This window comes from Peromyscus maniculatus, chromosome 5 (genome assembly GCF_049852395.1).
Source record: "Peromyscus maniculatus bairdii isolate BWxNUB_F1_BW_parent chromosome 5, HU_Pman_BW_mat_3.1, whole genome shotgun sequence".
Lineage (NCBI taxonomy): Eukaryota > Metazoa > Chordata > Mammalia > Rodentia > Cricetidae > Peromyscus > Peromyscus maniculatus.
Genome location: NC_134856.1, coordinates 80872009 through 80898323, shown reverse-complemented (window position 1 = coordinate 80898323; position 26315 = coordinate 80872009). Strand labels below are relative to the sequence as shown.

The 26315-nt window shown below is 44.2% G+C and overlaps 1 protein-coding gene and 1 pseudogene across 5 annotated transcripts in view; both read right to left on the bottom strand.

The window, feature by feature from the left end:
- Window positions 1–2673: 2673 nt before the first annotated feature.
- LOC102904114 (serine/arginine-rich splicing factor 3 pseudogene) lies at window positions 2674–3176 on the bottom strand (annotated as a pseudogene).
- An 8567-nt stretch (window positions 3177–11743) lies between these two features.
- Bend7 (BEN domain containing 7) overlaps window positions 11744–26315 on the bottom strand; it is an 86612-nt gene continuing 72040 nt past the window's right edge. For 4 of the 5 annotated variants that reach the window (XM_076572745.1, XM_076572748.1, XM_076572747.1 and 1 more), the window contains 2 exons: window positions 17621–17674; window positions 11744–13878 (listed from right to left, as the gene is read on the bottom strand). In XM_076572745.1, the coding sequence (XP_076428860.1) occupies window positions 13817–13878; window positions 17621–17674 (116 nt within the window). In that variant the 3' untranslated portion in view covers window positions 11744–13816. The remainder of the gene's footprint in view (window positions 13879–17620; window positions 17675–26315) is intronic. The other variant, XM_076572746.1, reaches the window with a different exon arrangement.

The following is a 26315-nucleotide window of genomic DNA, read 5'->3' as shown; positions in this document are numbered from 1 at the left end:
TGTATGTATCTATGTGTACCATGTACATGTCTGGTGCCCATGGAAGTCAGAGGAGGGCATCAGACCTCTTGGAACTGTAGTTACAGACAGTTATGAGCTATCATGTGGGTACCTGGAACTGAACTTGGGTCTTCTGCAAGAGCAGCAGGTGCCATTAGCCACTGGGCCATTCTCCATCCTTGATTTTACCATTTACTTATTTTATTTTTGAGATGTGGTTTTATTATGTTGCCCAGGTTGGTATTGAAAGTGACCCTCCTGCCTCAACTTCCCATGTACTGGGATTACAGGTGTGTGCCAGTCTGTCCAGCTAATTGTAGTATTTTTTGTTTATTAACCATTTGATTCATGATTTGAATAATATAAATATATAAGTTTTCAGTACAGATTTTATCTTGCAAATATGTTTCTCATTTTATAATTTGCTATTTAATTTGGCAAACTTTTTGATACATGACTTAAAACTGGTACTGAATAAAATGAATTAATTTTTACTTGGTAATTTCTATAATGTCATATTTTCAAGTTCCCTTTCCCCCTTAGCTTATGGAAATATTAATTATAACATTTTAAGCATATTTTTATGACTTTATTTTACTTAAATGCTTGGAACATTTGGAATAAACTGTCAGATGGAAGGATATCTTAACATTATTATATTTCCAACAGCTTCATTGAGAGAGAACTAAGACATCATGAGACTTATACTCTTACAGTTTCCATCTATTGTTCTAGAAGATATTGACAGTGCAATGGTCACTGTTACTTTATTTCAGACATCTTCATCATTCCAAAAGGAAATCCCGTGCCCATCAGCAGCGATCACCTCTGGCCTTGCTTCTCCTTTCAACTATTAGCACCACAGATGCTCTGCGCCTCTCTGGACTTGTCTGTCCTGGTGACTTCCAAGAAATGCACTTATACAGTGTGTTGTTTTCTGTGTCTGGTCGTTTAAACTTAACACCGTGTTTTCAAGCCAAGTTTCATCTGTGTTAGCGTGTGTCATCACTTCCTTTCTTTTCATCATCAAATTAATATTCAAAGGCAGGGATATGCACTTGATGTCATATTCATCAACGGACAGGCATTTGAATTGTTTCCAGTTTTCAGCTTTGGTGAACATCTTAGTCAGGGTTTCTGTTGCTGTGATGAAACACCACACCCAAAGCAACCTGTGGAGTGAACGGTTTATTCAGCTTATGCTTCACCATGACTATTCATCATCAAAAGAAGTCAGGACAGGAACTCAAGCAGGGCAGGAACCTGGAGGCAGGAGCTGATGCAGAGGCCATGGAGGAGTGCTGCTTACTGGCTTGCTCCTCGTGGTTTGCTCAACCTTTCTTATTGAACTCAGGACTACCTGACTAGGGGTAGCATCACCCACAACGGCTGGATTCTCCTCCATCAATCACTAATTAAGAAAAATGCCCTATGGGCTTGCTGACAACTGGATCTTATGGAGGCGTTTTCTCTGTTGAGGCTCCCTCCTCTCGGATGACTTTAGCTTGTATCAAGTTGACATAAAACTAGACAGCACAGTGAGTAATGTTGCCAACCACATCTGGGTACAGGTCTTTGTGTGGCCATATGTTTACCAATGTTGTTAGATTATATGGTTACTGTCTACGGTTTTGAGACACTTCAAAATGGTTCCCCACAGCCTGCACTCTTCACATACTCAGCAGCAGTTTCTGAGGAGGGCTCCAGTTTCTCCGGTCTCGCTAATGCTTGGTAATTTCATTTTGTTGATTATAATCAACCCAATCATTGTGAAGAGGGATTTCTCTTCTTTCTTTCCTTTTTTCTTTCCTTTTTTCTTTCCTTTTTTCTTTCCTTTTTTCTTTCTTTCTTTCTTTCTTTCTTTCTTTCTTTCTTTCTTTCTTTCTTTCTTTCTTTCTTTCTTTCCTTCCTTCCTTCCTTCCTTCCTTCCTTCCTTCCTTCCTTCTCTCTCTCTCTCTCTCTCTCTCTCTCTCTCTCTCTCTCTCTCTCTCTTTCTTTTTATTGTAACCAAAACTTTAATCCCAAGGATTCTCACAAACATATTATAAATGACAACATGAAAAAGAAATCTTGCACAGTAACTCAAAGGTTCAGCTCTACAATGTACCCTTAAACTGACAGGACACTGCTAACTTAAAGCCTTCCATTTCCAAGTAAAGAATGTTACAAACAGCTATTCATCCATCTATAGCGATCAGTGAGGAACCTCTCTGCAAGCCTTTGGAGTGCAGTTCCCACCCTTTACCTGTTGGCTTGTGCTCACAGCAGTGTTTAAAGACTGCTTATCATTCCCCCACAGCTCCACTCGTATCCCAGCTACTAGAGAAACTACAGCTTTTTCCATTTCTGCCAGTGGTTTCCATATCATTAGCACATCACACTTTAACTGGGCAGGATCTAGGTTTATTTCAGTCTATGAAAAACTAAAGTTCAAAACAAATTCAATCTTGCTTAAGGGGACATTGTAAAGTAACAATTCTTGATATTACATGCCTCCTAGGATCCATTTGGAACCACAGAGAATTACATCGTTATGTGTGTGCCACTGTTCCAGGAGACAAAACAAATCTGGACAGCTAAAACACCTTAAAAATGCACCAAGCTTATGAAGTCTCAAACCAAACTTGAATTTCCTGTACACACTCCTGTCAAATGAAGCTACTTCCTGTACACCACTTCTTTTGCAAACTGGTCTTCTACTTCCTTTCATTTGACCTAGATCGGCTACGAGACCGAGAGAAGGATTGAGATGGCTTGTGATTTCTCTCATGAGACAGAGACCTTTCTCTTCTCCTATCTCTAGAAAGTGACCTGCTCTGGCTTTGAGAGAAACTTCTCCTCCTTGGAGATCTTCACCGAGGTGGAGGATGACGACCCCAGGAGGGAGGTGGGCCACGATTCTGACTTCTTTTTTCACCATTCGAAAATTCCACTCTTACGCGGCAGCCACATAATGTTCTTCCATCAAGCTCTCGGACAGCATCAGCGGCATCTCGGGGATCCTCAAATTCAATGAACACAAAGCCAGGAGGGTTTCGAGCAACCCAAACACTTGGGAGTGGTCCACAATAGCCAAAAGCCCATTCTAATTCAGTCTTGTTCCCATTGTTTCCAAGATTACCTACATACACCTTACAATCTAACGGACAGGAATCATGATGCATTTTGAGATCGTGGGTTCAAAAAGCTGAAGCTCAAATTCCAGCACTCCAACAGGCCCACCCATGCCCTTTGGAATCTGCTGCTGCAGATGCTCTCCGTTCCCTGGCGTCCACCACATGGCAGGTGAAGAGGGATTTCATTGTGATTTTGTCTTCCATTTCTCTGGTGGCTAATGATGGTGAGCATCTTTTCATATATTTATTGGCCATCTTGCCCACTGTGCATCTTTTCTGGAGAAGACTGTTCAAAAACCTTGCCCATTTTAAATTAGGTATTTGTCTTTTTACTTCTGAGTTGCAAAAGTGTTTTACATAGTCTGAATACAAGGCTTTTCTATGACATGATTTGCAAATATATTCCCCCATTCTGTGAGTTTTTTCTGTCCTGGATTATTTGTTTACACTGTGAAGATGTGGTTTTGCCAAGGCGCCCTCTGATTGATTTAATAAAGAGCAGCTGGTGGCGCACGCCTTTAATCCCAGCACTTGGGAGGCAGAGGCAGGCGGATCTCTGTGAGTTCGAGGCCAGCCTGGTCTACAGAGTGAGATCCAGGGAAGGCACAAAGCTGCACAGAGAAACCCTGTCTCGGAAAAAAAAAAGAGAAAGAGAGCGTGAGCGAGCTGAATGGCTAGTCAGGAAGAGGGTAGGTGGGACTTCCAGAGACAGGGAAGAGTCTGGGCAGAAGAAAGGCAGAGTTGCCAGCCAGACATGGAGAGGAGACAGGAAGTGCAAGATGGAAGAGAGTTGACACCACGTATGAGAGCTAGTTGAGGCAAGCCTAAGCTAAAGGCCAAGCTTTCATAATTAATAACAAGTCTCCAGGTCATTATTTGTGGACTGGCAGTCCAAAGATAGTCCGACAGGAAAGCTTGCTACATTTTTCTTTTTCTTTTTCTTTTTTTTTTTTTGCATGTCTGCACCTGTGTGATATAAATGTTTATGTTTATGTGTGTTCACATGTATGTGTTGTGTGTGTACTCATGGAGGTGATAGGCTGATATCAAGTATCTGCTTCAGTTGTGCTCCATGTTATTTATCAAGGCAGGATGCTTGCAGAACCTGAAGACTGACAATTTGGTTCCTCTCCCCAGCCAGCTGGCCCCAGAACTCCACAATGGCAGACTCCCAGTGGCTACGGTTATTGGTGGGCCACCACACATGCCTGGCTTTCCTGTGGCTTCTGAGGAACTTCAGCCTTCACACCTGTACAAGTGCTTTCATCCACTGAGCCGTCTCCCCACCCCAGGCTGTGAGTTCTCTTTCAGGTTCTTGAAATTCTCCACAGCCTAAAACCTTTTTGTTCCTATCATGTCCAACTTACTTATTTTTTCTTTTGCCATTTGTGATTTTGGCATCATCTATAAGCAACTGTTACTTGACCCCCAAAGCATGAAGATATGTCTCTGTGTTTTCTTCTAAGAGCTTTATAGTTTTAACTCTTATTTTGAGTTGATCTTTGTATATGTTTAACCTTATTTTTTACAAATGACCTTGTCAGCTGCCCTCAACACTACCCTCTTCCCCGCAATTAAAATGGCATTGGTGACATGATTAATATCGTTCCAGGCATTAACTCTTCTTCTTGTGTTACTAAAACCAGTTTTTTCCTAAGCACGGAGCCATCCAGTTCGAGGCTCTGTGCCTTTGCGGCTTGGTGTAGCCTTCCGATCAAGTTCCAGCCCAGGAATTGTAAGCGCAAGTGAGACATACAAGCCCCGGAGGGAAATTTTCACAAAGAACTCGCTTCCTCTTTGGTAACCTTTCTTCTCAAAGGCTTTGGTATACACGCACGGGAGCCAGTTTTGAGGATGCACACGTGGGTATCTCTAAAAGGTTGACAGAGAAAATGGACCAACCCGTGTTTCTGGATGACCCCCAGGGGCCAGCGAAGTGCTGACTGCTACTCATCCACCCAGCTTTGGGCTGTTACAAGCTAGAGAGGAAAAGCTTTCAGTAATGCTACCTCTTTCTGGGGTCGGGCTATGTCCTAGCAGCTTACACACGATGCTGATGGTTATGCCACCTTTAGTGTATATTTACATAGAATAGGTTTTGTCTTCCGTCTGTCTCCCCCACTCCACCCCTCTGTGTGTGTGTGTGTGTGTGTGTGTGTGTGTGTGTGCACATTGAAGCCTGAGGACAGATGTTTTCCTCAGATGCTGTCTACCTTGTTTGAGATAAGGTTTTTACTGGCCTTGGGCTTGTCTCATAAGTGAGACTGACTGGTTAGTGGTCCCCAGGGATCATCCTCATCCTGTCTCTGTCTCCCAGTGCTAGGATCCCAAGCACACATCACCATGCTCAGTTTGTTAAATTAATTTTTTTTTTGATAAACCTGGGTACTGGAGGCAAAACCCAGGCCTTCCTGCTTATTTGTGAAACACTGGAATGGCCGAGTCATCTTCCCAGCCAATGTCTGTCTCACTTTCATACGGCGATCGAAGTTTCCATTTCTGCAGTTCTACAAACCACTTGACTGAAGGTAGTGGAAGTCACAGTCTTTCACAGTCTTAACATTCATCTGGCTCTTCACCTGCATAGGCCAATGGACTTTCAGACCAATTTTGTTTACTCTGTCATCCTCTGCTTTCTGCTCCCAAAGTTTTTGGATTTTCATTTTCTAAAACTCTGTATTATCACGAGAAATAGCTATAATGGCACAATCATGGTGTGTGTCACAGTCTGTGGCCCATGTACAGGAGTTAGTCCAACATTTCTAGTATGGTCACACTCAAGACTGGCCAGCCATCCCCACTGGAGGAAGGCACAGGACCTGCCTCAGATACCTTGACATCAATGGGCACCCATACCTCTTGACTACTGCTGTACCTCTCACTCAGGAGAGCCAAAGCTTTCGAAATTACTGGTCCGTTTTACGAGGGGCATGGGTGAAGGGCAGGAGGGGAGGGAGTGGGTGTGGTCATGTGAGGTGAGGAGCTTCCCCTTCAGGATGGGGCCGCATGATGCTGTTTATAGCCAGAGCGGGGTGGGGCCAGTCCAGCGATGGTTAATTGCCTTACTTCTGACTTTCCTCATGAGGTGGTTAGAAACACATCGCCGTGGGATGCTATTTAATTTGGTATGACACCGGGTGAGTGCCCTCTATTATAACAGCCTCTTCCCCACTCCGGCTAGAATATACAGAAAGTGGTTTTTCTAACAAAATATGCAGTGGGCATCAGTCACTTAGTCGTAACAATTTAGGATGCTCCATTTCCCCTGTGAAATTGATTTTCACTTCATATTCACCAGGGCCCTCCACCTTTTCGAAATTGTCTCAGCCTTGAGTAGAAGAGTTCACATAACAGGAAGAGAGGGCTGGTCAGAAACCGTTCAGCGCACCTGCATTGGCTGCACTTCCAGAGTAGTTAAAAGGAATGACCTAAAGTATATTACATGTAGGCTTTACAATGGAATTTTATCTGTCTGCATGGGTGTTTTGCCTGCATGTATGTCTGTGTATGCCCGGTACCTGAGGGGGCCAGAAGTCATCAGATCCCCTGGAACTGGATTTCCAGGTGGTTTGAACCACCATGTGAGTGCTAGGAGTTGAACTGGGTGAACTCTGGATGAACAGCCAGTGCTCTTAACCATCAGCCATCTTTCTAGCTCCAAATTTTAGTATTTAAAATGTCTAACTTCTCAATGAACAAATCTAAATGATACCAAGTAAAACAATGAAAAAAGGCCTTTGAACATCAACTTAATTTGGGTTGTAAGTTATATGTAAAATGTACTGGGGTATTATATCATCTGAATTCTGTTTCTAGAACATTCTTTGTCCTTTTAACTATCATTCTTTGAATGTTCATTTTCACTAATAACAAAATAAGCACTAAACATATATACATGTGCATATATGCATGTAATACATATCTCTATATATTGCTGTTTGGGGTATGTCCAATTTCATGTACTTTGAGTTGTCAAATATAGGAGTTGATCTGTGTACACCCAGAGCATTGGTTGGAAGTCTGAGTTGTGAAATCCTCATCAAACATGGCCAGTGTCTCTTTGGCCACCAATTGTCATAATTTTGCCATTGTTTATGGAAGCAGTAGGTGGGTGGCAGAGTAGCCCACATGATCTAAACTATAGGATGAAAAAGGATGGACAGTATTGTGTTAGGTCTCGGCCTTCCTGCAGAGAAACCAGCATAGCGTAATGTTGCCAGTGGCCTGGTTCTTCTTGGTTCTCTGATAAACGATTCAGCACTTGGGTTGGTGAGAGGTGAGCTGCTTATTTAATGGGTGGTACTGGGGGTGGGGGTGGGGTCTAGAATCTAGGCTTGGATTTCAGGGCAGTTTTCAGAGGTGGAGGTCACTGAGGGGTGGCTGGACTTCCACTGATGAACTTATAGATGGATGGGCTAGTCAGAGTGAGCCTAGGTAGAAGAAGAAGGTCACTGAGGGCATGTCTTCTGAAGGTTCCACCCCCCTCTCCCTTTTCCTGCATCCTGGCTACTATGAGGTGAGCAGCTATACTCTGCTATACACTCTTTTTTAGAGGAAAGTTTCTTGGTCCTGCCTAGATTTGTCCCTATGGTCTGGATGAATCTCTCCCCTGAGCTCTCAAAACCACTTATAAAATAATCACTCAGAGGCTTATATTAATTGCAAACTGTATGGCCTATGGCTCAGGCTCTTTATTAACTAGCTCTTATAACTTAATTCAACCCATTTCTATTAATCTGTATGTTGCCACATGGCCATGGCATTACCGGTCTGCTGACACCTTGTTGGTCCTTGGGTGTCGGGCTGGCATCTCTGACTCCACCCTTTTGCCTCCACCTTTAGTTTTACTGTACCACCTAATGTAGCATGAATTGTTAGAAGGTCTTATTAATAAAATCAAACCCGGTGCCAGGTATTGGGGTGAATGCTGGAAGACCAGAGAAGCAGAACAAGCCACAGCCACATCACCTTGCCTGTTCCTCAGCTGATCCTGTTTCCTCAGACTGGAAGCCTCTCATTCCCCATCCAGAATGAATCTCAGCTGAACTGTTGCTCAAAAGCCTAAAAGCTTAACCAGGCCCTAGTTCCTCCTTTTCATACCTTATATACCTTTCTGCCATCACTTCCTGGGATTAAAAGCATGAGTTACCATGCCTGGCTGTTTCCAGTGTGGCTTTGAACTCAGAGATCAGGATGGATCTCTGCCTCCCAAGTGATAGGATTAAAGGTGTGAGTGCCACCACTTTCTGGCTTCTATATCTAGTAGCTGTTCTGTTTTCTGACTCCAGATAAGTTTATTAGGGTACACAATATTTTGGGAAACACAATATCACCACAGCCTAACCTTATTCTGCCTCACCATTGGCCAAACAGCTTAATTTATCAACCAATGAGAGCAACACATATTCACAGCGTACAGAAAGACATTCTACAGCACTCTCTCCCATGATCCTCTGCATCAACACAAGCCACAGCAATGTGGGATCTGTTACATGTCTGAAACTGTGAGCCAAAATAAAAATTCCTTTCCCTAAGTTGGTTTACCCCAAGTGTTTTGTCAAAGCCAGGGAAAGATGAGTCATACACCAGAAGACCACAATTTGCTGTGGACAGGATGACTAGATTGCATGTAAGTTTCTTAGCTAATTCACCTTTGCTGGGAAAGCTGGCTACAAACGTTTTCAGAGGGCCAAACATCTTAATGGTCTCCTAGGTGAGCTCCCTGACATCATGAGGCCTAGATTCCAGCAGAACATTAATAACCAAGTACACACAAATGATTCCAGAGGGCATTAAGCAACCTGGGTAAAATCTGATTAGATGGAGCTTGGTGGCTACTTGTGAGTGGATAGTCCTTGATGTTTAGCTAAGAGATGAGCTGAGAGAAATGAATGGTGCTACAGATGGTAATTGCTCCCACTTTGGGACAAAGCTCGCAAGTTGAAAGCCCGTCCTTTCTGGTAAAGTTGTTTAGGGATACAAACAGGCCTCAAATGTAGCTGTTTCCCACAGGGTTCTGCTGGATGTCCCAATGGGTAACATGTTGTTGAGTGAGTGCTCAATGAGGACATCTTAAAAAACTATTTTTTTTTTTTTTTTACTAATTCTCTGAGGCTTTCAGACAGTGTCGTTTTGACTTTATTCACCCCCTCCTCCTCTCAGATTTGTCACTACCTTCCAACTCCCTCCCAACCTCATGCCCCCCCCCTTTAAAAAAATAACCCACTTAGTCCATTAGTGCTGCCCAGATACTCATGGTGTGAGGTCCGGTCGCTGGAGCCACGCCTTTAAAGAAAACAGACTCTCCTTTTCCTAGAAGCCATCAACTGCCAATCAACAGCTCCTCAGTTAGGGGTGGGGACTTGTGATTCCCCGCTGCTCCATGCTAGAATGTTGACTGGTTTAATTTTTACAGGTCTTGCACAGGCAAGTTCATGGATACAACGGTCCTGTCAGGTCTGAAGACAGCTTGGCTCCAGTCTTCCCTCCTCAACCTCTGGCTCTTATTTTTTTTGTCCCCTCTTCCAAGAAATGAGGACATCTTCCTCATCCCTCATTTTCATGATCTTGATATAGTTCCAAGCATGTTGTCAACAGTTACAGAATGAATCACTGTGTTTCTATGTAGATGAGACTCACCTGTCCTTCTCTGAACCACTCACTACCTTGTGGTCTGAATCTGGGCACAAATGAGAGCCCAGCTAGCACCTCCAACCTCAGCTAGCACTCCCTCCATTCTCCAACCTCAGCTAGCACCCTCTCCATTCTCCAACCCCAGCTAGCACCCCCTCCATTCTCCAACCTCAGCTAGCACCCCCCCCCATTCTCCAACCCCAGCTAGCACCCCCTCCATTCTCCAACCCCAGCTAGCACCCCCTCCATTCTCCAACCCCAGCTAGCACCCCCCCATTTTCCAGCCCCAGCTAGCACCTCCCTCCATTCTCCAGCCCCAGCTAGCACCTCCCTCCATCCTCCAGCCCCATCTAACACCCCCTCCATTCTCCAGCCCCAGCTAGCACCTCCTTCCAATTCTCCAACCTCAGCTAGCACCCCCTCCATTCTCCAGCCCCAGCTAGCACCCCCTCCACTGTCCAAGCCCAGCTAGCACCCCCTCCACTGTCCAAGCCCAGCTAGCACCTTCTCTAGGCCCAGCTAGCACCCCCCTCCATTCTCCAGCCTCAGCTAGCACTTCCCTCCATTCTCCAGCCCCAGCTAGCACTTCCTTCCACTGTCCAAGCCCAGCTAGCACCTCCCTCCATTCTCCAACCCAAACTTGTCACTTTTTGTTTTCTCCTCTTGCGCATGCACGCGGCTGGGTTTGCCCTGTGTTCCTTATCTCTCTCCATAGCTCTTCCCACAGAGGACTGACCCCTACTTCAATCAAATGGATCAGCATAAGACACTAACCAGGACCTTTTATTCAGACTGTTCCAGTGGCTGACCTGATGTCTAATGTCTTGGGAGGGAAGGAGCCTGGTACAGTTTGGTGCAAGGTACCTCTCCAGTTTGGCCCTTGCACCTCAACCTGGTTGTCCGGAAGCCATCACAGGGTCTGACCAGGTTGTGATGGGTACATGGTGGAGCTGGGAAATAAGCCCATGGCACCAGTCAATCACTTGGTAAGGCTGGGGCACTGGAGGAAGACCACTTGACCCATTTGTTGGGCTTCCCCTGCTAGTGGGTCCTCCTACTGTGGACACTCCCTTGTTCACACCAGATTAGAAAGGCCATTGGAGGCCCTCTGCTAGGACCAGTCCTTGCCAGCATAAGGGAACGAGTGCATCCCAGTGACCCTGGGCACTAAAGCATCACATGGATCCTTCAACAAGTATTTTCATGGATACAAGGGACCCACAAAGGAGAGGGTATATGGCGGGAGGGGATGGCTTGTGGCAGGCTCCCAACTTCAAATAGGGAAAAAAGAGTGTGAAGATTTATATCGACTGCAGATTTTCTTTTGCAAACAGCTCACTCTGCTGTCTCCTTTCTTCCGGTCCAGCTGTGTTCTTAAGCAACAGCTACCCCTTGCCGCCACAAGTCACCATTCCAGTTCTAAACAGCTCAAAGGCCTCTTCTTGGAACAGACCCTGAAGTAAATCCCCAGTGGAGCCAGATCCCGGCCTGGGAGTGCCACATGCTCTGGGCAGGGGACTGAGTATGCACTTGGGCACAAGACTGGAGCAGTCCCAAGCGAGGCACAGCGCCCCCTGTGCTGAGAGAAGAGAACAGCACAGTCCACTTTAGCTGCCACTTTACACTGGCAGAGATTGATCTGGCCTTCTGGTGTGTTGTTTCCATAGAAGCAGGGCTTAACCTTTTAAGTGAAGATTAAAAGGCTACCTAATTCATTTAAAATTAGGCTTTGAGCCTCTCACTACTTAATGCCCGAGTGTTTCAGCGGGACTTGCTGTAGCCATTGATCCGACTGCCAGACAGAGCTGTGACTCTAACATCTACCAGACTCTCATTCTGCTAGAAATCTGTTTGCATTATTTGTAAACATAATTTTCCACAGAGGTGTAACTCCTAAGAAAAATCATCAGAATATTCATAAACACCTTTTAATTAATGAACAGCATAGACTTCATAAACACAGAAGACTGGGATGCAAGCAAGACACACGTGCATTCAATTAAAGTAATTTATTTTATTTTTCCAGAATGGACATAAAGGGCATCTTGGGAGTTGATATCACAACACAGTGTTACACACCATTTTCACAACTAGCTTTGCATTGAATTCTTTTTAAAAGAACATAGTAATTTTAAAAAATCTGAATATTTACATATTAATAAAACATATGTACAGAAGGTTGAGACACATCCATAGATATGGACCTTTTTTTTTTTTTGCTAAGAAAGCCTATAAAAAGGGTTTCTGAACAAAGCTGAACAGTAGTCACAGTAGGTTAACACAAATACAATTTAAACTTACAAAGTATGATTTTACTGTTGCAGTTTTGATCTGCCTTTCCAATTTGTGAATCCATTGCACGTATCTGTGAGTTGAATGATGCTTACCCTCCTCAAGTACCATGAACTCCACGCTGTCACCGAGGCTCCAAAGGAAGTGTGTTCTGAAGGTTTACAGTGCATATTGATCAGGCCTACAGTGGTGAGTATATGTTCCCCCTGTACTGAAAACAAATTCACCACCATTTCATAGTCTGAAGGGTACTAATTCAGCTTCTCTATTCCCTTGAGTATTTCATTCTAGGAGGCAGAAGACTTTTTTTTTCTTTCAGGAACTGTTGCAGAATTAAATGAAAGTCCTGGTATGTCTGCCACTCATCAGTCCACTCAATAAAACAAAGGGTTTAGGACCGGCTGGAAACATAAATCAGTAACTGAAGGATGTGATGGGAAATTTCCAAGCTGTCCCTGTTGCTTCCAAAGAAGGAGACATAGAAGGAACACATATGAGATGTTGCTGTCTAGTTGCTAAATGGACTACAAGCAACATCTAAAATCACATGTTGTCACATTCCAGGGATATCACACACCATCTTCATTGATTAGCTGGTCTCAGTGGAGTACTGCCCTAGTCCTCCCATCTTCAGTAGTACATGTTCAGTATGAGGTAACACGGTACACTGGAGGTCCAGGTTCTGTGTTCAGCTGGCCATGAAGGGTGACCTGACCCCAGGCAACCGCATCCCTAATTCTCAGTTCTGTCAGGCAGGGGGCGGGGGCGCTCGGCCCCAGCAGCGTTAACTGGGGGTTCTCACCTGCGGCTGAAACGAACACTCGGGAAAGGCTAAGCGTCTGGCATGGAAGTTTTTATCCCTGGGGTTGGGTGGATTGACAGTCACATACATGACTTTTATGGCAATTTTGGCTTTCTGTGTCAAGTGCCCAAGATTCAAGGCAATTTGCTTTACATGATAAATAAGGTTTTCTAAATGAGTGGTATTTTCAATGCACTATTTCATTAGCAAAACAAATGTGGAGGTAAATATTTCTGTAAAACAAATATCCACACAGCAAAGATTTCTTTAAAATAAACCCAGATTTTTCTCATATTTAGTTTTACATAAAGTGGAAGGCAAGTGTATGAGGGACCAAATAAGCTACAGAACGAACATGAACACAGGGTCAAAGCCACTCGGTTTAAACCGGATTCAACCGCTTGACGGCTGGTTACTTTCACTTTTTTGCAACTACGTCATCATAAATTATGTGAAAGTGCTTTATTTCCTAAAAACTCCTACCTCATCGGTACTTCAGTTCTGAAGGACTGTTTTGGGTTACTCTGACTGACGTCATACAGGACTTCACAGACCAGGTCAGAGCTAGCCCATCGCCCAGAACGGCCTTTCCTTCTCTAAGCTGAAGGGTTAGTTAGGGCTGCTTCGTAACCTCCGTCAGTCCTGGAAAGAGAAGGTTTCCTCTGCATGCAGCTACGAATTTACAATCAAATAAATATGTTCAAAAAGACTGTATTTGCAGAGACTATGAATGAATAAAAATGGGAAGAGAACTGCTTCTTTATGATGGGTCACACACGCTGGACTTGTAAAAGGTAACAACTCTAAGCATGGTTTCTTTTAAGAAAAGATTATGCCAAATTGGAGTTGTGATACCACATGTTACAAAGAAATTATTCAGACAGGACAAGCCACCACAGAACACCCACACTGCAGGAACCTCAACTCCTCCATGGACCTTTGAGAAAACGCAAGAGTGTGCTACAATCCAAGTCTAGGCGATGGAACCTGGCTCTGGGTCCTCCACGGTCTCTCTCCTGGTGACAAACACATTACCTACGACAAAGACAACACAATGAGGGAGCTGTGTCTCCAAGGCAGAGCTGTGCATTTTCCCCCACAGCCGGGGCTGGGTGGAGAAGGGATGGGGTGGGGCACACACCTGTGCTGTCCGGTTAAGTCACTAAAGCATCAGCTTTAACTGTGCTAAATGAATGATCTCAAGAATTAGGAAGTTTTGATGATTTTAAAACAAGAAAGCCCATGACTATATATTAATTACCATTAGTGAAATATTGTCTAGCAATAGAAAATAGCTAACTATGACTTACCTGAAAACAATATTAAATAGCTAGTAATGTGTGTGCAGACTTGGATAGAGTGGGAAAAAATGCTTAGGTGAAACTCAAAGAACTCAGAGGACAAACTCCATGTATTTGATCTCCATTAGATAAATAATAAACGAAATAGAGAAAAGTTGAATGTAGGGAAACAGCACTAACAGTGTCTCTGAGTAGTAATATTAAGTACATTTTCTTACTCGGGCTTTCTAAAACACAAAACCCACAAAAGAACGCTGATTGATAATGTAAATTGCTAAGTCCAGACAAACGTTACCCTGTCAAATCCAGAGGCCCAATCTTCAAACTGAAAAGGAACCACTTTGATTTGACTTTACACACTTTTTCTTTCAATGTCAATTGTTCCCAGATTCTGGAAGCAGTTCCTGATCGACCGCTCCTCCACATCTATGCCACAGTGTGCAAGTAGTTGCTTCCGTCCCGCCCCGGCTGAGGGCCGTGTCAGACCCCAGGACGGTGCTGACTGCTGCTCACAAGGCTCACCCAACAGGTTAACACATTTCAGCAGGGTGTGATGTCCATGCCTGTGTCCCAGCCCTCAGGAGGTGGGGTAAGAGGATCAGGAACACAAAGCCAGAGGCTAGCCTGGGCTACATGAGGCCCCTTTTGAGGCTTAACTGTAGCTGGAAACAAAGGCCATCTGACTGACTGAATGTAATTCTGCCCTGATCGTTACAGGCTCACAGCAACATCTTCCCTCATCTCTCTTTGATTTCAAGGAGCAAAAGGACATTTAAAGTAAAAGAACACCACTGAATCTTCACGAAGGATCAACTTCTGTCAGCTCAGATGAATGAGGAGCTGGGGATGTGGTCTGAATGTGTTGTTTCCACAGGTCTGCAGTGAGGCTGAGCCATTGCAACTATGTGTACACGACAGGGGTTCACTGCTTTGGATGGCCGTGTCAGAGCATGTGGAGGGGTGATGTGCAGCAACACTGTAACCATAGCAACTGGGCCACATTGTGGATTTTACTTTAGAAGGCAACCATGAAGTGTGCTATCAAGATTATTTGATACTCAAAATTTAAGAACCTATCTATGACCTCTTTCCCCCTTCTTCCAAAGTGATAAATACTTTAAAAAACATGCTGTTCAGTAGTTTGTATCTGTATCTATCAATAGTCTACTTCCTTCTTTATCACCTCCGAGTCTCAACAGAACTTAAGAAAGGAAGTGAAGAAATGAGCTACACTGGAGTGAACTTTAGGTAGACTGATGCCAAACATTGTAATGTGAAGACCGAAGCACTAAAAACAGAACCCTAATGGGACTGCACGCCCATCGTCTCCCAGGGTCTTTAAGAAATACAGAGAAAGCTGGTTTGGGGTTAGGTATAAGAAAGCCCTATTCTATAATGGCTGGGAGTTGAGGAGACTGGGCTCAGCCATGCTATCACCAGCTGTGACACCTTGGAAAAGTCATTTAATGTTTCTGGGCCTCAGGCTTTTTTCCCTGGAAAATAAAAGGGCTGGATAAAAAGGAGGGATTGGTCCAGATGAGCTCCCAAGTTCCCTTCTGTATAGGAATAATGCTCCTGTACACTGTAAAGATTTGTCACTTGAATTGGTTTAATAAAATGCTGATTGGCCAGTAGCCAGGCAGGAAGTATAGGTGGGGCAATCAAACTAAGAATTCTGGGAAGAGGAAGGGTGGAGTCAGGAGTTGCCAGGCAGATGCAGAGGAAGCAAGACAAGAATGTCATACTGAGAAAAGGTACCAAACCACGTGGCTAAACATAGATAAGAATTATGGGTTAATTTAAGTGTAAGAGCTAGTTAGTAATAAGACTGAGCTACTGGCTGAGCATTTGTAATTAGTAAAAGCCTCTGTGTGGTAGTTCAGAGAAGCAGCTGCTAGGTATTTGGGAGTTGCTGGCAGGACAGAGACTTCTGACTACACCCTTCATTTTCAGATTCCTTTGCAGCTTGTCAGTCCTGTGAAACTCCTCTAGCATCCCTGGGCTGTCTTTTCCTCTGAAATATCTCTGCCTCAATCTTCAAACAGTTAAATACAAAGGTATATTTGCAAGATGCACAGTCTTCAATAATAAAGCAAGAGCCCACTATGTCATGTGACACAGGACAGCTGCTGCAGATGCCCAAGGGACAACTAGAAAGTATGACATTCCTCTTCAAGGCCCCTGAGCCATAATTTCATCATTATATTAGTATTTCCTTCACCTGCTGGGAATGGGTCAAAGATGATAGAAGAATTGTTAGTATGAGTTGTCCTGGTACTCAGAGGGTGGTAAGGAACAACAGAGATCACATATTCTACTCCCTCCACTCACAAGTACAGAAACACAGACAAATGAAGAGAGAAATAAGAAGAAGATCCTAGGAACTAGATATACGTAGATATTCTGTGCACTGTTGTGGCTCATTTCATTGATCTGTCCATTGATCTGTTATTTGGCTACTCAAGGCAGAGAAACAAGGTGTAATTTACATGGCTGGGGTTTCTGGCAACTCTGAGTTTACCTATGAGCTTCACTTTAGTGAACACCCCAAGACCCATGTTATTAAGACCATGTGACCACCAGGACTCCACCAAGAGTTCCTGAAAATATACTACATACTTCATTCATATTTTCTCAATTTAATTCAAGTCTCACTGCCCCAGATCTAGGAAAAACAGACAAAACAAAAAACCCACTGAATTGAGCTTTTTATTTTTATTTTTATTTTTTTATTTTTATAGCTCAAGGTTTGTTTGGATTGTCTGGATTTTATGGATGGAATATTCAGACGATCTTTGAAGGGCAGCGAATAGGGAGTCCCGGGACTAAGTGAGGGATACATGGTTTGACACATGGCTCACTGATCAGGCACCTACTCTTTTACTCTTGGGTGTGAACTCATACACAGGCAGGAAGTCAGGGTCAGAGGCATCAGACCAGAGTCTTGCGATGAGGTCACAATCAAGCCCACAGTTGAACACAAGTGTGCAGCAAATGCTTCAGTGCTCTGTTGCATTTTCTGATCTGGTTCAAATACCAGGAGTGTGCTATTCACACCGGATGGGCTGACTTGTTCAATCACACTTAACACAGGAGTTACTAAGCCAAGAGTGCAGAGGCATGCCTCTCAAAGGCCTTTTGGTGGAGTAAGACAAAATGGGCCTGAATTTGGTCACACGAAGTTGACAATCCTGGTTTAAAGCTAAATATTGTTTTATATTAAAAATGCCTTTTAATGCCTTTGGATTCACATCTCTAAGATTTTTATGAATATGAAATAGGGTGTGAGAAAAACATTGCTTTTCATATCCAATGTAAAAACAGCTCTGAACCTAGGCCCCCAAGAAACTGGGGACTGTGAGGACCTGGGCCTATTCCAGAAGCAGCTTGCTCAAGCCCTTGCATCCCTAATGGTAAAAGCATTTTCAATGCAAATGTTTCCTTGCAGCGGGCGATGAAATGGAAATGTGTTTTACCTGTTGGTGGTAGAGAAATGCCGTCCAGTCTTTCATCACCGTCAGCTGCCTCTGCTGGTTACAAACATAAAACACAAATCTCATTAGTTGTAGGGAGCACATTCATTTTGCTGAATACAGGAACACAATTAAAGAGACTCCAGTGTACACAGTGCCTTTCATCTTTCTTTTCACTGTTCACTTCGCTCAGTTCACATTACAGGTTTGAGCATCATTATTTAAACACAATTTCGTTTGGATGATCATGACAGGAAGTCAACCTTCCTGTAGTAAAACTTGAAAACTCCCTGACCTTATTTTGTCAATCATGGGTGATTTCAGTTCATTCTGTCCTATTCTCATACGCTTAAACCTCCAAGCAGCAGTGGATGGATTGTTCGACCACACACTGGAGGCACTTAACTTACTGCCTCCAGTAAGTAGAACTGTAATTTTCACACACACCCAGCCCACACAACCCCTCAAGCCACTCATAGTTGGAATTCTCAGCATGAACTTTCTTTGGAGATGCCTGGTTCTGGAGCTGTCAGTTTAACTCCTGGATCCATTTAGTCGTAAGGAAAACCATGGAGAGAAAAATCTGTATTTCTTCAAAAGATTCCTCTCTTTTGTGATTTAAAATGCAAGCCTTGCTCTTCTGATGTTTCAGTCTCCTTAATGGTTTTGCAAAGTGTGATCCTTCACACACACACACACACACACACACACACACACACACACACTCACTCACTCACTCACTCACTCACTCACTCACTCACACAAACCTTCTATTAAATGCAAAGAGAAGCAGTTTATAAGTCTCCTGGTAATTCAAGGGAGTGAGCCTTTCCTCACATACTAGGGACAGAGGAAGCATTCACATATGGCTACTGGGATCATTCTGGTGGCATCCTCTATATCCTTTCCGCGCCCCTCCAAAGCCCCTGCTGACTGCACTGTGTGCCCTGAGGCTGCCTTTTGCTCTACCTTGCTGTGTGGAGACAGCAGGAAAGCCAGAGCAGTGCTATATTCTCGATTTCACTGGTGGTGCTTTAAACACACCAGGACAGACACAGCCAGAAACGTTCCAAGCGGTCTACCTCTAGTTTAGTCTCTAATATCTTGTTCTTAGGTGAGTAGATCTGGCATCAGTGTCTGCTGGCCCACATGATTTACCAGAAAGAAAACAAGAAGACATGGAATAGTCACAGCCAATTGTGATTGGAGTAGAAACTATTAAAAATGATGTTGATAATATTTAATAGCTGGGTAAGGTGATTCACAGAAAAATTGTCAGACGTACCAAAATTCTCTGGATAAAAGGCATTAGGTATTCTGGCTGGACTCTGTGTGTGCACACGTGTGCATACATGCCCTTGCACACACGGAGACCCCAGGTTGTCAGGTGTCTTCCTCTGTCACTCTTGACGTTAATTTTTGGGATAAGTTCTCTTACTGAACCTGTAGCTAGTAGTTTTAGCTAGACTGGCCAGTCAGTGAGCCCTGGGATCTGCCCGCATCTACCAGCATCTGAGTGCTGGCATTACAGATGTGCACTATCACATCTGGCTGCTTTATAAGGGTGCTGCTGAGGATCCGAACCTAAGTTTTCCTGCTTGTGCAGCAAACACTTTACCCATGGATCCAGTTCCTTAGCTTGGTTCTTAGGGTTTTTGAAAAAACTTTTTATATGTTAAGAAACAATGAATGCCTTTTCTATTTAGAAATCACCATTTCCTTCTGACTGGTTTCATTGAAGCCGAAAGGCAGGCGGTTTACATCGTAGTTGTCTTATTAGCAGAGCTTAAAAATTCTTCAGTAATAATAAATGGCCTCAATAATAATTGAGTACTTTGTGTGCTATTTGTAATCTGACTGATAGAAAGTCTTATGGGTATGTCTGATGCTATGCTTGGTTTAATAGAGGAATCAGAGGTGAGGAAACTAAATTATGGCTACTAAGGGACAATGCCAAAGGTAAGAATGGGCTTCGAGTCTGGACTCTCAATCTCCGGCTCTTAATAATACATATACAGCCCATGTGCAGTTTTTTAAAGTCTTCAAATTCTAGTTCACTTTTTATTTTAGTAACTTCTTCTACCTTAACATACGTCTGCTTTTTGTTTAGTTTTGATAAAAATTAGTTTGGGGTCTGAGGTGGCCTTCCTTTGTAATTCAGCTACCCTTACTTAAAAATAATATATTTAACAATTTTGTGTATTAGTGTTTTGCTTGCATGTATGTCCATGAACCACTTGTGTACCGGGGCCTGTGGAGGGCAGAAGAGGGCAGGGGATCTCCTGGAACTGGAGTTACAGCCTGTTGTGAGCCACTGTGGAGGTCTGGGAATTGAACCCAGGTTCTCTGGAAGAACAGCCATGGTGTTAACTGCTGAGTCATCTCTCCATCTCCTGCCCATATTTTTTGTGAGCCGTCATGTGGTTGCTGGGAATTGAACTCAGGACCTCTGGAAGAGCAGCCAGTGCTCTTAATCTCTGAGCCATCTCTCCAGCCCCACCCATACTTTTTATATGCAAACCTCCACGATCATGTGCTTTTGACAGAACAGAACATATATAGTTTACATATACTTAGGTTATATATTTTGTCAGAATGTATAACCTAAATATATGTAACCATATAAATTCATATATGCTGGCTGCATGTGCAGGGCAAGTGTCATGGGTGAAGAACATCAGGGTGTTAATTATAACACCCGTCTGTAACAACAAGCTCACAGCCTCTCTTCTCTGGCGATGATCAAGTTGTAAAATTTGGAAAAGACTGAGCAAGTCCAATAAAAATTTAGTAGCAGTGACAGCTTTACCCCTGGATCTAACGCAAACAATAAATTGTGATTTCAGCTCTGAGGAAGTAATCTAATAAAGATGATAAAAATCCACACCAGGAACGGAATTCTAGTTATAGAAAAAAATTATTACATGTGATGAGAGCCCCAAATGAATTTGTTTGGATTTGCATAACGACCTTTCCAGGCGTGTGGGACATCGCTTTCTCCTCCAGGCAGCACAGGCTTCCCTACGTGGTGAGCTGATTAGCTCCGTCTGGTCGGAGTCTGGACCCAGTTCTAGGAACTGAGCCAAGGATGATAAATAAGGCTGTGGAAGTTGTGGAATACCTTTAACACACTGTATTATCGTTTTGATGGAAAATAATCAAGATGAAAATCCCAGAGCCAGTCACATTCTAGAGCCTGGCCTCATTCAGGAAGGGCAAGTGGTTCTCATCTGTTTGCTGGAGTCTCTCAGCTTTGTGCTATAGAGGAAGTGGACCAGTGTTTCACACACAGAAACAAACTCTGTCTGCCATGGCTGGGGTGCCATCCTTTGATCTAGTTTGGCCTAGATGTCAGGGTGGCTCTTTCTTAGAGGCACCTTCCTTCTCAGTGGTTAAGACAGTCTACTCAACACATCATAAATGTCCAGGTAGAGCATGTGTGTAAACCTGCTGATCAAATGTTCCAATGTCTCAAGTCATATCCTTGCGCTGATGTCTCAAGTCAATCTCCTGAGCTAAGCAGTGAAGGGCTTCCATAGGAAAGGGGGAGTTAGGGAGCATGCAGCAGTCTAGGTCTCCTTCTGGAGAAACAGGTGTGTGTGTGTGTGTGTGTGTGTGTGTGTGTGTGTGTGTGTGTGTGTGTGTACATTTGGGATGCAAATTATTAACAGAAATGCTGTGATGCTTAAGAAATAGTCACTGGCCAGTGTGGGGTAAGGATGGAGGGAAATGCAGGGGCGCGTCCCTTCCGTGTGCAGATGTGTGTGCTGGTGTGAAGAGTGGAAAGGCAAGAGAGACCAGGACCCTTGACCTTGGTCTCAGCATCTGACATAGGAAGGATTCAGGTCGGCAGCCCCCTGCCCCGCACTGGCCTCCTGTGTCTGAATACTTGTTTCCTAGCTGGTGGCACTGTTTTGGGAGGCTGTGACACCTTTAGGAGGCCTGGCTGGCAGAAGGAGGTAACTGGGAGTAGGCTGATGGGCTAGAGCCTGGGCCTGGTTTCCTGGTCCCAACCGGAGTGGCTCTACTTTCTGTTTTGCAGAGATGTGAGGAGATGAGGAGTCCCAGTGACATTCCTGCCACCAGAAAGTCGCCTTCCTCATCAAGATGGACTACATCTCTTCAAACCGAACCCAAACAAAGCCTCCCTTGAGTGCCCTTTGTCATGTGCTTGGTCACAGTGATGAGAAACCCATACAGGTGACATGGAGGACTATTTTCACCTTGTGGTGCAGCAGGACTGTGCATCTCTTTTCCATAGGAATAGCCTCCTCCAGTGTCCTGACTTTCTATGACTCCCGCCTTTACAGATTTTCTTAAAATGGACCATTTTTAGGTCCGACAGGACTTTCTTTTCCTCCAGAGGTGCCAGCCCTGGGACACAAAAACCCTGTCTTTTTCCAGGCAGTCCTGTAGTGTTGTGGCTAGGAGCATCATTAGTCTGGGTCCAGATATTTCCTTTTCCTTAAAATCCCAAGGAGTGATCTGGGCCATGGTGGCTTACACCTTTAATCCCAGCACTCAGGAGGCAAAGGCAGACGGATCTCTGTGAGTTTGAGGCCAGCCTGGGCTACAGAATGAGTTCCAGGTCAGGCGCCAAAGCTACACAGAGAAACCCTGTCTTGAAAAACAAAACAAAACAAACAAAAATCTCAAGAAGCTGACACAATTCTCACAGTTTCCTGTTCATTCTCACCAGTCCCCAGGGAATGGAAAGGGAGCAGCCGCATGCACAGGTAGTTGCTGGCCTATGGGGACGTCTGAAGTCAGTACACATCTGGCAGCAGGGTGTGGCAGAGGCAGTAAGGGGGCTGACTTGTGGATCGCTGGTCCTCTCTTGCCTTTGTCTTGCTGATACTAGATTTATCTCTCTTCCTCATGACGTTTGTATTTCTCTCAAATCTGAATATTTGGTGTTTTTGTATTTTGGGCCAACAACTTCTCCTTTCAGATGCACATGGATGAAGTCCTTACATATCCAACAGCTGAGCCGTTCAAGGCAGAAGCTAGGAAACACAAACCAACTTCATACTTACTGGCACAGATGCCACGCAGGCCCAAGGCTTGAAACCTGCCTGCCTATAAAACCGAAGGAACACATCACTGCCCAGTCAGGACTAATACTGGGTCGATCCAATGGGGCCACTTACGGGTCTCTCACCTGTGCATTTCCACTTTCCTTTCTTCTTCTTTCCTTCCTATTCCTGTCTTAGTCCCTCCCAGGAGTGGGGGATGGGTATCAAGTACTACAGGGGAGGGGCTTTTGTGATGTGACTTAGGGCAGAAGCATGCACCCGAGTGGAAAGTCACGTTAGGAGGTTCATCTCCTGGATGAGGTGAGTCCACGGAATGCGGGACCCTGAATCTCTGGGGGAGGACGGGAGAAGAAAAGAGACCGGAAAGGAAGTACAAAAGCCGAACCGGAGAAGGAAGTGAGAGAAAGTGCTGACGAAGCGGAACTAGGAGGATTCTGAGGTGACGCCCTGAAGCGACACTAGGGGTCTGAAGGACTTTCCTCCAGGGGGCAGAGTTCAGGACACTGCTGCCCATGGTCTACAGGGAATGGAATCAACCTTTGAACCGTAAGTGAGAAACTACTTCCTACACTACTCTGCAGGATTTCCTCTTCTGACCAGGAAAACAAGGTGTTTGTTGAGGACCGCTGTGTCTTCCTTTTTGTAATTACTGACGTGTTCTTGATTCACTCAAATATTTCTTGAGAGTCAGCCCTGGCTCACACCGTCATGTGGGACACAAGCATGACTTAGAAGCAGACCCTGCTGTTTTGAGGAGTTCATCATCCAGGGAACAGGAAAGGGACCCTACAGGCAACAGAAGTCGGGGTGCTGGAGCCTCTACTGAAGGTTTCAGGAGAAGGGAGGTTCTGCAGTGCTTGTGAAGGGTGGGAGAGAGCAGCCAGGTTTGGTGCCACAGAGAAGGCCAGCTTGGCTGTCGAGTCCGAGGCCGGCGACAGGGCTGCGCTTGGAAGGATTCAACTAACAAGCACCCGCTACAGATTGCTACGGTCTGAATGTGTCCCCCAAAGATGAGGTACTGGAGGCTCAATCCTTAGATAGCAGTGCTGGGAGAAGTCTGATGAGAGGTGTATAGAACGCAACCCTGCCACCGAGGAAGGGTGAGTTTGTCCTCCCTTTCCCTCTCTCTCACTTTCTCTGCGCCTTTCTTTCATGGGCTGATGCAGCAAGAAAGCCCTCAGTCTTAGGTTTCCAGCCTCCAGAACTGTGAGCCAATAAACTTCTGTTCATTAAAATGAATAGACTCAGTTGTTCTGCTATGGCAGCATCGAACACTCAGAGATGCGGAGTGTACCCTCACACACCTCCACAGCATCTTAAATGAGGAGCACCTCAGTCCCCAAGTCTACCTTCCGAACTGTCTAACGCTCCAGCCATGCAGATCCCCAAGGCTGGCTGTAAAGGTGATCTGGACTTCATTTTCATTTGACAAATAAAAATCATGCAATAAATTTAATAATAATAAAAAAGACATAAACTAAGTTCATGTGTCATGGCAGTTCCTTTCTGCAAGAGGCCAAATACTAGTGCATGAGTGTCGTGTTAGCTTGAACTATCAACGTGACACACCTAGATGAGCTTGGGAAGAATCTCAAGGCACTGTTAAGATGATGTGGCCTGTGGGAGACTGCCTTAATTATGTGGGAACATCCACTCTGAATGTGGGCAGAACTTTGTAGTAGCTGCTTGGATAAAAGACACAAGAGGGAAGTTTTTTTCCTCTCTTGGCCTTTGCTCTCACTGGTGAATTCATCTACCTTGCTGCTGCTGCTGCTGCTGCTGGTGCTGCCTCCTTTTGCTGACGTTAGAAACAGCTTCTTTAGGATTCTCATGTTGACTAGGGAAGAGATGCTCTCCGGGAGTCCCCAGCCTTCATTCAGAGTGTAGGACTATGAGGGCAGAGTGGATGTGGGGGTGGGGGAGGGGAACCCAGCCCCAAGGACCGAATAACCATTGGGTTCTGAGACTCTCTACTGTTGAACCATTCTAAACATATTATGGAAGCAAACCTAATAAATTCTCTTTTAATACAAAAAACATGCATATTTATGATATACAACATGGTATTTTTGAAATCATACACATGTAGAATGGTAAATGTGTGAATTAATCTATGTATCATTCACATACTTTAAGAAAATACATGATATGAGCTCAATTATTTTCAAGGATATTATAAATAACCCTGTGAGTCATGACGTCACATAATCACTCTCACTCCTTTTGTCTAACTGAAATGTTCCTTTGCCCAACATTCTCCCAGACCCCCAGGCTCTTGGTGACTGACCATCACTCTCTCTGTTCTGCTTCTGTGAGTCCAGCTTCTTCAGATTCCTCAGTGCGAGTCCGTGGTACCTGCATTTCTGTGCCCATTCACTATCCTTAACATAATGTTCCCCATGGTGATGCAAACCAGGGCATTCCTTCTTTTGGAAGACACGTATACACAGCACATTTTCTTTATCAATGGTCTAGTAAAGTGGATGCTGATGTTGATTCTATGTTTTAGAAGCTGTTAGGAAAATGCCTCCATGAACACAGGAATATACTTTTATTAAATTTTTTTTTTGTGTGTATGTGTGTGTGTGTGTGTGTATGTGTGTGTGTGTGTGTGTGTGTGTGTGTGTGTATGTGTGGCACCAGAGGACAACCTCAGGTATTGTTATTCAGGTGCTGCCTCTCACTGGATCAGAACTCATCAAGTGGGCTAAGATGGCCGGCCAGCCCGCCCTATGGATCCAGTGCTGAGATTACAAGGACATGCTTTATTATTTACTTATTTTCTTATATGGGTTCTGGGAACTTAACTCCTTGTACTTACAAGGTCAACAAATTACCAACAGAGCTATCTCCCTGAGACCCTATTTTTACTGTTTTTGAGAAATCTCCCTATTTTTTTTATAACAGATATACTAATTTACATGAAATTTAGAAATAAAACCTAGAGACTTGTGATCTAGTAGAGATAACTATTCTTGGATGATAGGAGAAAACTGACCCCAAAGGGATTTCTAACTGGTAAGGTGGTATACACAGTCAGATTTGGGAGGCTGAGACTTCGATGACTGAATCTATATAGTCACAATTCAACTGGTATTCTCTTTGCCTAGAAAAATAGCTGCCAAGCTGCCAACTCTCAAGTTTCAAACATGCTCACATGTGCGCGCGCACGCACAAACACATGCACATGCACACCCCTTAAATTCCTTCCAACTTGATGTGGTATTGCTGACAGGATGAATTTTGCTTATTTTGGATTTTTGAAACAGGGTCCCTCCACATAGCCCTGGCTGTCCTGGAACTCACTCTGTAGACCAGGCTGGCCTCAAACTCACGGAGAGCTCTGTCTCTAGCTCAAGGGCTGGAATTAAAGGCATGGACCATCCTGCTACTCCCCCCACCCCTTTTTAAACTTTGAGCAATTAGTCCCTTAAAAACTCATGTAGATATAAACAAACAGAAATCAATAGTTAGATAAAAGCAAACCACAGAAGACTCAGTTCTGCATGTGAAACACATTAGGCCACAGATGAGATTAGCAATCTTTTCCTCCTATACTATTAAAAGCAAATGGCCTACATAATTTTTACTATTCAATCTTAAGACAACTTTCAAAATTCACTAGAGCCAACCAGAGCACACTACATAGAACGTCTCCTTCA